Raw genomic sequence first — 11,630 nt, 5'->3', positions numbered from 1 at the left:
CTTTTCTTCTCCAGTCCCGCTTTAATCCCACCTTCATGATCAGGAAGTTTGATTTGTTTGTGATTCTTCCCTATCTAATATTATTTTCCCTCTTGACCACTTTACCATTGAGTTTCACATATTTCTCCACCAAACTCTGCGCGTATGTGTGTGTTTGACTCAACTGCAGCTAAAGAACAGAACAATGCCTCAACAAATTATCTTGTCCATTCCTTTGGCTCTCTCCTAGGAGGACACAGAGTCTTCTGAATTTTCTGCTAATTTACATATTTGATTAACTCATAAATTGATAGAAGACAAGTAGTGTGATTTCAATGATTCTCAACCCCCATCCTCTCCAAAAACTCCTTTCCCTCCCCTTGGCTGCTGCTTTAATTTCCATCATTAGAGTTTCAATCCATTAGCTCAAGACTCTACTGAAAATGTCAGTCCCACTGACAGCAAGGTCACATTTTAAGAAATTATTAGTGACATACCTCACATGAAGGAAAACTTTGTGGCATTATTGCTTTCTTCATTCATCAGAACTGCCATGTGGAAGACAGAAGATGTAGAACTGTTCTGTGTTAAAGGCTGAACAAGGGCTAATGGGTTTAAAAGATACAGATTCTGGTTCAACATCAGAAAATGTTTTTATGAAATATCTAGGACTGTCCAACAATAGGCACTCTCTACCATTAGAAGGCAGATGGGTAAAACAGTGGATGAAGAATTGGACCTGGAATCAGGAACATCTGAGTTTAAATCTTACCTCAGAGGTTTACTAGATCTCTGATTCTGGGCAAGTCACCTAATATATGTTGCCTTGGTTTCCTCATGTATAAAATAATGCCAATAATAGCGCCTACTTCCCGGGATTATTGATAGGATAGAATGGGGCAATATGTGTAAAGTTCTTTGCAAACCTTAAGGCACTACATACATTATATTTAAATATAAAATATTATAAATGTACACATAAAACAAATAAATATTAATATAAATGCTAGCTATTATTATTAAATGGGCAGGTTGAGAAGCTGAATGTTTCTTTCCTTGGATGGAAGCTTGGACCAATTAATTACTAAAATCCTTTTCCACCTCTGAGTCTCTGAATCTGTGTTTACATTAAAGGAATCAGTCCTCTGGATAATTCATCAGTGGGGATTGATAGAGGCATTGCTCAGCACCCTTTCTTCATGTATGCACAAAGGTAGCTGAAGAGGCTGGCTATTTCTGCTACTTGACAAAATAAAGAGAAGAACCTGTAAGACTATAAATGTATTAGCATGAACATTGACCATGCTTCAGCAACAAGCCTGCTTTTTAAAAATGTTCCAACTAATCTATAGATATTGGACCTGTGATTTCTTGTTTAGGAAAACTCTCAGATGGAGAACAGGTCAGCACTTTCTTTGCAATTTATAGTCTCAGATAACTCTCTAGGAATTGAAATATTAAATGATTTGTCTATGGCCAGTATGTGTCACAAATAGGACTTGAACCAAATTCTTTTTAATTTGAAAGCCAGCTCTCTATATTCTCTATAATTCATCTTGTCCAACATATACATTTGTAATTTATAAAAACCCAATTCTTTTCATGCATAGTATACTTTTTGGCTATATTCAACCTTTGTCTTTTATGTCTCATTAAACAGGTAATGGTAATATTTCAAATTGTCGACGTTAAATGAGTTTGTTGGTTTGGCTTAGAAATTTTTCGTTGTTGTTCTTAGGTTCAAACAATTACATTTGGAAGTCCCAAAAAGAAAGATTCATTTTCTTAGCATTTCTAAGACTTATTTTCTCTATAAATTTTTACACAAGTTCATTTCTTACCTTTCTACAATGATCTTTTCAAATACCTAACTATTGTTAGGACACTATACACCCAGACTGTCTGACAGACTTGCAGACTGAAATTATTTTTAGCTAATTTGTTTATTTTTTAAAAGTTGAATCCATTATTTGTTTTACATCATGGTAATTTCTGAGTGCATCTATTTCCCCTTTATGAATTGGAGAGTCATCCTTATTAACGAAGAATGAAAAAAAAGAAAAAATCAGTTCACTAAAGTCAAGAATCAAACAAGTCCGACAGAGTCCCTCACTGAAGATAGAAATTAGCAATAGAAAATTGGCTACTATAACTTTATGCCTATAACCTGAATAAACTGAACAAACTTCTACACAGAATACTTACAGTCCTATAGGACTCTCCTGTCTTACAGGATAGTCAAGCTCTTGGAGGTTGATAGTATGGTCCATCTCTTAGTCATCAGAGGTTTGCCTTCATTCAGCTAGCTTTTCTCCAGGTAGCTTATGAATACCAGTCCACTAGCTCGCCCTCCATTCTTGGTCAGCTTAGTTTACTGATTATTAAAAAATATATTGCTTTTAAAAACACCACAGTTAACCCTTACCACATCTTAATCATTTATTTTTAGCACAATTTCTGGCACATAATAAGTGCTTAATAAAAATGTTTCCTTCTCTTCTTCCTCATGTTCTTCATCCCAAAAGAACCTTCTTTTGTTACAAAGAAAAAGAATTCAGCCGAATTGATCACCATATCAACTACTTTTGAGCTTGTATATAGCAACTTCCCACCTCTCCACTAAAAGGGAATTTATTTCATTACCTCTTCTTCAAGACCTAAGTTGGTCATTGCATTGAATCTGAGCTCAACTGCTTTTTGTATTGTTTTCATTTACGTTATTGCAAACATTGTTCATATCATTCTCTTGGTTCATCTTTCTTCACTCTGTACCAGTTCATACAAATCTTTCCATATTTTTCTGTTACTTTTATTTGTAATTTCTTATGGAACAATAACATTCCATTACATTTATATGCCATTATTTATCCAACCATTCCCAAATGATGGGCATCAGTTTTGTTTCCAGGTGTTTTGCTGTCATAAAAGTGTTGCTTCTCTCTGTCTTTGATGCCCCTGGGGCATATGTCTAGTAATGAGATCACTAGATCAATTATTTAATTCATTATTAATTAATGTTATATTAATAGTTTAATTACTTTTCTTGCATAATTCCAAATTATTTTCAAAATAGATCAATTCACAGTTCCATCAATAGTGTATCAGTGTGCTTATCTTCCTCCAACAGCTCTAATTTTCACTATTTTAATTTTTTACCCTACTTGGGAGTGAAGCAAAATCTCAGAATTGTTTTACTTTGCATTTTCTATATTTATTTATTTATTTAGAATATTCTTTGTGGTTATTGACAGTTTATATTTTTTCTTTTGCAAACTGCTGTCCATAGGCATTGATTCTATATCTATTAGAAGACTTTCCTGACTGTTTGTGCTTGATCTAGGCCCCTGTGGTCCTCAGCCGAGACCATCATGATGTCAGTGGGACAGATAGTCCTTTCAGAGAAACATCCAACATTTATGATGGATCTGCTTTCTGTGCTGGTAAGAGGGATGATGAAGGTCCTCAGAGAAGAAGCTCTGTCAGGAGGAGGGAGGATCTGAGTTGGATCTTAAGACATGGGCAGTGTTTGGTTGGATAGAGGCATCCAGGAAGGATCAGCAGCATGAGATGCTACCTATTTTGTATTAAAAAAACATCTACAAATATCATGGGTCCTGTGAGAAAAAGGTTAAATGAGCCACAATCTTTACCTAGTCAAAAGGATCAAATTATTATGAGAACACATAAAAACCCAACAAATGATATTTTTCAAAAATTCTTATGATGCTGCTCTTTGGGCAGGAGGACAAATATTACTCGAGTTGAGCCCACACTTGTCAGTGAGGTTGTGTTAATACAACTCAGGGGCTCCATAGGTAAACTAGTTATTACAGTGGGAGAAAAATTTAGCTATTGACTGGAAAAGTATGTGTGAGTAATAGAAAAGTCCAAAAATAATAACTATAACCAGACTGTTTTAAACAATCATACCCACCAATTAGTAAACAAACATTTATTAAGTGCCTACTGTGTTCCAGGCATTGTGCTAAGCCATGGAAATATGACTATAAGGATGATGCAAAATAATAAATGTCGGCGTGTTCAAAGTTGCTCCTTTGGGAAGTAATTTTGTCATTTCAGTCGTGTCCGACTCTCCATGACCCCATTGAGGGTTTTCTTGGCAAAGATGCTGAAGTGGTTCATTTTTATAGGTGGGGAAGCTGAGGCAAGTAGGGTTAAGTGACGAGCCCAGGGTCAAGGGCAATAGGCAGGATTTGAACTCAGCAAGATGAATCTTCTTGTTTCCAGACCAGGAATTCTATCCACTGGGCCACCTAACTGCCCTTAAGGAAGTTCTATACTCATACCAAAAGGTTCTAGTTGGCTCAGAAGACTGGGGGGATCTGATTTTAGAGCCTATGAGACATTCTTTTGAATCTCTTGATGGCATGGTAGAATTAAAGCTACAGAGTGAAAGTGGCGAGACCTGGGTTCAAATCCCAACTCCAGCATTTACTAGCTATGTGACCAGATGTTAGAAATATAATTAGGGCAGGGTAAATGCAGCTCTGACCAAGAGTACCAAAATGGATTCCATTAGCAGCATTGAAGCAGTTCGATTAAATCCAACAAACACTTATTAAATGCCTACTGTGTACAAGGCACTGTGTTAACTACTGAGGCTACAATTACAAAATAGCTTCGGCTCTCAAGGACCTTGATTCTAATTAGGGAGGGGGTTGCCTTTGTGGAGGGCAGTACTAGACCACTTCTGTCTCTACTCCCCACCCTTCATCCTGGCTCAGGACATGACCTTCCTTGGAGGTCATTGCCTCTATTAGTCCCTCTCTCATCTCCAAGATTGGAGAAAACCTAAAAGGAACCTAGTATAGATCAATCTGTCATCTGGGAGATAAATAATTGACTCAAGAGGGTTTTTTTTAAAATACTAGGACAAAAGTTCCAAATCCTTATGTTTATTGAGTACATCACAATGTCCTTCTCTTCTCTGCAAAGTTAGAAAGTATAAATATACAGATCATCAGTAAAATGCATAGAACTCGGAGTCCCTAGGAAATTCTTTTGATCACCAGACCAGAAAGGGAATTTTTCCAGCCAGTTCAATTTGACATAATTAATTATCTACAGGTTCTCTCCACTCATTGAACAACTATCACATCACAATCTATGGTGGAAAAAAAACAACTCAAGATGCAATGAAAACATTTTATCTTTATCTAGAAAACCATTGTTTAAAAATACAACAACCTGTAAAAAAAATTTTAAAATATCCGAGAAATTCTTAGGTATGAACCGTACTACCAGTTGCATGTAATAATAAAACAGAAGGGAGAAACCATGGAATGAATTCACTGTTGTTCTGGTGGTTTCTCTGACAAGTAGGCATAATTCAGTTGCTCTTTGTTGGACTATATTAATTGTCTGGGCAGTAATCCAGGGAAAAGAAAAGACTCGAACCACTCTACAGCTTAAAGTAAGTTTCCCAGAAACTATCTTCCACTTTTTTGCCATTGCTGTTACCACTACACTCCCCAGAGTGATGTAAAAACTCTAGCTACCGCAGAAATCTCTCGCTTCCAGTTCTGATCCTGTGTTAGCTTCATATTAGTGACTTAATTTCCCTCAGAAGGCAGCTAGTTATTTCCCCTTTTTTGTCATCTTTACCAATATCATGGGCATAAGGTAGAGACTTACAGATGTTTTAATTTGCATTTCACTAATTATTAGTGATTTGGAACATTTTTTCTACATAGCTATTGATAACAAGACAACCGGTCCAAACCTTTCCAGGAAGACTGTTACACAAGTAAACAGATGAGTAAATGGAAGCTAATTTGAGGATGGAGTTAGCACTAACAACTAGAGCAATCATGTAAAGCTTCCCTATGGAGGTGGCACCTGAACTGACCCTTGAAGGAACTCAGGAAGTCTAAGAAACAAAATTGGAAAGGGAACACATTCCACACATGATAGACAAGCTACCAAGGTAAAGAGCATATGAGGTAGAATGCCAGGTTCATGGTACAGAAAGTAGACTTGTTTGTCTAAATTTTGGAGTGCTTGAAGGAAAATAACATGAAATGTCTGGAAAGGTAGGTTAGAGTCAGATTGTGAAGGGTTTTAAATACCAAAATGAGGGTGTGTGTTTTATCCTAGACATAACATAGAGCCAAACTTCTTGAGCATGGGAGAAATATGGTCAGACCAATGGTACAGGAAGACTATTTGGCAGCTGTGTGGAGTATGGATTAGCGAGGGAGAAATCCTGGAAACAGTGAGTCCAATTAGCAGGCTGGTGTGATATTGTAATAATTCAGGCAAGACAGGATGAGGTAAACTTGGGAATGGAAAGAAAACCAATGGTAGAGATATTATAGAGGTATAATTGTTAAAAAATTTAGCAAATATATGTAGGGTGAAGGACAAGGAAAAGGGTTTTTTAAAAATAGTTCCGAGTTATTTTCTCTCAATCCCCATTTTTCAGTATTAATAAGATCCATGATGCCTTTGCTATTTTCTTCAAATGCCCTGAATTGATCTTTCAGTGTAGTTTCCAGTATATTCCTTATCTATGTGTGTTTGGTTTAATCCATTGGCTTTACTTATTTTCATTTTTATGACCAGAGAGGGGAGAGTTAAGGGATTATCTCAATATTACATACCTTAATGACTGGCAGGATTTTGATGTCCTCAATAAACGTAAGGAAGTTAGGTAGAGGGATAGAGCTGAGGGAAAATAGAATGACTTCTCTTTTAGACATGTTGAGTTGGACATGCTCACAAGATATTCAGTTGGAAATATCTAATAGCTAGAGATTTGTGATGGTTGAAAGTAAAAGAGCTGATAAAAATCTCTAAGTATAGAGAAAGAAAAGACCTACAACTCTGGAATACACTTATGCATAAAGGGAGAAATATAAATGATGACCCAGCAAAGGAAAATGAGAAGGAGCAGCCAGACAGGCAGAAAAACTAGGAAAAAGCAGTGTCACAAAAGACAAAGGCAAATATATCCTGTGGGAGATCGTGGTTAATTATCAAATGCTGCAAAGAGGCTGAGAGAAAAGAAATGATTTCTCAGATATGGCAATTAAGGGATCATAGTTAATTTTGGAGTAAGTAATTCCACATGAGAAATAGGTTGGAAGCAAGATTGCAAGGAACTGAGAGGTGAATGAGGGGAAAGCAAAGAGAGAATACATACAGACAGCATTTTTTCTGGGAGTTAAAAGGAGGAGAGACATGATCATAGTTTGAGGGGATGGCAGGATCAAGGGAGGGTTTTTAATGAGTGGGGAAACATGGGCATGCCTGTAAGCAGATAGGGAGAGTTTGAAAGTTAGAGAGAGAGGATAATTAGAGGGGAAGAGCAAGCTTCTAGAGGAGACAGGAGAGGACAGGATCAAAGTCACAAGTAGAGGGAGTTTAGCACCTAGCTAGCAAGAGTAATTAGTTTAGGTAGGAAATACCACATAGCATTGTTATTTAATTTTTTAATTAGAAATAATGTATTTTATTTATTTTGTTATTTCCCAATTACATTTAAAATAATTTTAACTTTCATTTTAAAAACTTTGAGTTCCAAATTCTCTCTCTCCGTCCTGCCCCTCCCCTACCCCTTGGGAAGGAAGTCGTATATTGATTCTACCTATGAAGTCATGGAAAGCCATATTACCCATAATGCTATTATATCCCTAGTATCTAGCACAATGCCTGGCATATCGTAGGTACTTGGTAATTGCTTGTCAATTTAAATTGGATTGAATCTCATGTTTTGGGGTTAGTTTTTTTTTTTAATAATTCATTTGACCCAGTGGTTCAAACACACCTTCCCAGACCTAGTGCTTAACAGGCTTAACATTAACATCTCCATTAATAAATGGAGAACCATTTATTTCCATCACTATTTTAGCCATTGGAAAAGAGATGGCCATGTTGGGGGATTCCTTTTTATGAAAAACATCATAGGATCTGAAGCTCTTTTTCTACTTAGACATGGCAGTGCAGAACTTCGTGGGAGACGCCTTCCGAGGTGCCACATGGGTGGCTTTACACAATGGAGGTGGAGTTGGATGGTAAGGAGGACTGGGAGAAGAAAGTGTAATAGGCTGTTCATATCAGAGCTGAAACTTTGATGGTGATCCCCCTTAGTCTCTGGTTTTCTGAATCAAGGAGAATGACTGTTGGACTAGGAATCAAGACACCTTAATTTAGCCCTGGCTCTGCTGCTACCTAGTCTGTATGAACTTGGACAGGTTATTTTACCTTTGTAGACCTCTATATTCTCAGATAGAAAATGGGGTTATTTATGCTCTATGTTCTTGAGCTTTTGTGATATCCCACCTGCTAAGCCTTATAACTTAAAAACAGTGTGATTTCCCAAGGTGTGTTGATAATGAGTATTTCTAAAAATTCTGGAGAGTGGAGGAGGGAGAGCAGGTGATGTGACAGTCCAGTATAAAGGAATGAACACTCAACAGGTGGCTGGAACTAGTCAGCTCTGGTCCTAGCTCTGCCAACATTATGTTGGGTAAATATGGGCCTCACCTGTAAGGTAGGGGGTGGGGCAAAGGGAAGTTTGACTGAGTGATCTCTAAGATCTCTTCTAGCTCTTAAGATTCTACAGTTCCCACTGGAGAAAAAAATAACCATTGCTGAGAAAATGGGAGAAATCCCTCCCTACCCATTTTATAAGTGGATTTTAGCAGGCTGCCTCCATCTCTACTCAATGAATTTCCACTAATGTTCTGCCCCACTTGTTGCTAAAAATAGTTTGCAACTGTTTGGACTTATTCACAGTTTTGTCTTTGAAAGAGAATTAGGAAAGCAAGAAGTGGGGAAGGGAAGGTGTTTTAGATTTGTTAACCATATATGTAAACTGGTTTAATGATCATAAAATGTCAGTGCTTTATGAAATAGTCTCTAGCAAGATAAGCTCATCTTTTTATCAATCAGAAGAGCACGATCATCTCAGAGTTACACTTTCCAAGTGGTGCACTTAAGTGAAATTTTGTAAATATTTTAAAAGTGCCTACTACAGTACAAGGGGCTGCAAATACCATGGAATTGTGTATGAGTGTGTGTGTGTGTGTGTGTGTGTGTGTGAGTCAGTTAAGTGACTTGCCCAGGGTCACACAACTAGTAAATGTCAAGTGTCTGAAGCTGAATTTGAACTCAGGTCCTCCTGACTCCAGGAGGAGTGCCACCTAGCTGCCCCTAATACCACAGAATTCTTAACCTCAAGAAGCTTAGAAAATAACAGAGAAAACAAGCCATGTATACAAATGAGAATAATACAAATGCAGAATGTGTTACCTTGCTTCTCCCTACCTGGACCAGCAGACCAGCAGACCAGCAGACGTTATACTTTAGGTCCCCAAGGGAGTTAATCTACTCTGATTTGAAATTCTCCTCAGAAGGCTAAACTGATTGGTGAGTGACTAAAATTCATCTAGCCCACTAGATGTAGCTAGATCCAGATAAGAGCATGATTCACATCCCATTCAGCTGTCTACCTGGGCCATTTTTTAAGCATTCATTTTTTTCTCCCTCCCACTTTCCCTCTTCTCCATGGAAAATAAAGAAATACAGAACCCCTGTATCACATCAAGGAAAATATGTTTCCCCATTATTCACATTAAAAATGCATTTCTTCTGTATTTCTCCAATGTGAGGTGAGTTTTGTTCTTCTTTATCAGTCCTCTTGGAATCATGGTTGAGCAGAGTTCTTAAGTCTTCCAAAATTGTTGATTTTTATAAGATTGATGTCATAGTACAATTTGTTGTTCTGGTTCTGCTCACTTTACTCTGTACCATTTGGCAAGGTCTTCCCCATGTCCTGTGAAACTGTCCATTTCAGCATTTCTTATGGTACAATAATATTCCATTACATTCATAAATCATGACTTCTTTAGCCATTCCCCAGTAGGTGGGTACTCCCTTCTTTCCAGTTTGGGACTATAATGAAAAGAGATGCTCTAAATATTTTTATACACAGGAGTCCTTTTCCCCTTTCTTTGATCTCTTTGAACTATCAGCCTAGTAGCGCTATTGATGGATTAAAGGAGATGCTATTCAGTAATGTTTTGTGTATAATGCTAAATTGTTTTTCAGAATAGTTGGACCCATTCATAAGTCCATTATAGGTCCAAAGTACATCAGTGTACCTGTTTTCCCACTGCCTATCCATGTGCCATTTCTTTTTTGTTGTTGTTGACTTTGCCAAATGTGAGATGGAATCTCAGAATTGCTTTCATTTGCATTTCTCTAATTATTAGTGATTTGGCATAATTTTTCATATGACTATCGATAGCTTTGATTTCTTCCTTTGAGAACTGCCTTTTCATATCCTTAGACCATTTTTGTCAGTTGGGGAATAGCTCTTAGTCTTATGCATTTGACTCTGTTCCTTAAATATCTTGAAAATGGAACCTTTATCAGAGAAATTAGATGAGAAAGATTTGTCTCAGATACCTCTTTCTTATAATTTTGGAGATGAATTGGATTTGTTTGTGCAAAAGCCTTTTTTTGACCTTTTGTAATTAAAATGATTGATTTTGTCTTCTATAATCCCTTCAATCCCTTGTTTGGTCATGAACTCTTCCTCTTTCCACAGACACTCAGGGTATCCTTACACCTGCCCTTTCATCTCATGCATAGCTCACCTCACTTTCTTTTTAAATTTTTTTTTATGATGAGTTTAATGAACATCCAAAAACATGAATATCTAATAAACAAAGAGAAAAAGAAGTTGTACATGAGGTTATACATGAAACTGAACTTGTGAGTTTTAAACATAATAAATTTAACAGTTAAAAAAAACTATCCTACTTGTCTATATCCCCTTCTGAACTTCCTAGCCACTCTTTACTATTTATTTTTAGAATGTTTTGTTGATAATTTTGTCTTTTTCTTTGTTTTGGTATCTCTGTCTTTTCTCACCAAGTCACTCACCTCTGCCTTTGTAACAAATAAGTCAAATAAGCATAATCAAGCAAAATAAGTCAATACACTAACCATGTTTGAAAATGTTTCATTGTATACCTTTGGTCTATTATCTTTCTTCCGGGAAGGGGGAGGCACATTTTATTATCAGTCCTCTGTAGTCATGAAGTCATGTTTGATTACTGTATTGATCAGAGAGTCCAGAAAGTCTTTCAAAGTTGTTCTTGTTTACATTATTGGGGTCATTTAAAAATTGTTCTCCTAGGTCTACTCACTTTACTATGCATCAGTTAAAGAAAATCTTCCCAGGACTCTCTGAATTCATCATGGTCATAATTTCTTACAGTATAATAATATTCCATTCTATTCATATGCCAGTTTGTTCAGCCATTCCCTAACTGATAGACATCCATTAGGTTTCCAGTTCTTTGCCACAACAAAAAGTGATAATATGTCATAATATGCCATAATTTTGTTTTATAAGTAAAGGTCTTTTCCCTCTTTCTTTGACCACTTTTATTATATGCTGTTACCAATATCACTGAGTCATAGTGCATATAATGGGTTTTTTGTGTATATTTCCAAACTGCTTTCCAAAATACCTGGACCACTTCATAGCTCTACCAAATTTCATGTGCCTGTCCTTCCATAGCTCCCACAACAATTGCCATCTTCATATTTTGCCATCTCCATTGCCTTCCTTCCTCTTCTTTCTCCCAACCTTCCATGGTTTTGCTATGGGTACA

General features: G+C 36.8%; 1 protein-coding gene and 1 long non-coding RNA gene across 3 annotated transcripts in view; one reads left to right on the top strand and one right to left on the bottom strand.

Moving 5' to 3' along the window:
• The window catches only part of LOC140497431 (uncharacterized), a 35,211-nt gene that overhangs the window by 836 nt on the left and 22,745 nt on the right, over positions 1-11,630 (bottom strand). The window contains exon 2 of the long non-coding RNA XR_011964685.1: positions 477-584. This is a non-coding gene — a long non-coding RNA (uncharacterized lncRNA). The remainder of the gene's footprint in view (positions 1-476; positions 585-11,630) is intronic.
• UROC1 (urocanate hydratase 1) overlaps positions 1-11,630 on the top strand; it is a 49,466-nt gene that overhangs the window by 31,760 nt on the left and 6,076 nt on the right. For both annotated transcript variants that reach the window (XM_072598359.1, XM_072598358.1), the window contains 2 exons: positions 3,320-3,419; positions 7,934-8,015. In XM_072598359.1, the coding sequence (XP_072454460.1) occupies positions 3,320-3,419; positions 7,934-8,015 (182 nt within the window). The remainder of the gene's footprint in view (positions 1-3,319; positions 3,420-7,933; positions 8,016-11,630) is intronic.

This window comes from Notamacropus eugenii, chromosome 3, assembly GCF_028372415.1.
Source record: "Notamacropus eugenii isolate mMacEug1 chromosome 3, mMacEug1.pri_v2, whole genome shotgun sequence".
In the NCBI taxonomy this organism is placed as follows: Eukaryota; Metazoa; Chordata; class Mammalia; order Diprotodontia; family Macropodidae; genus Notamacropus; species Notamacropus eugenii.
This window is presented reverse-complemented; position numbering and strand designations above follow the sequence as displayed.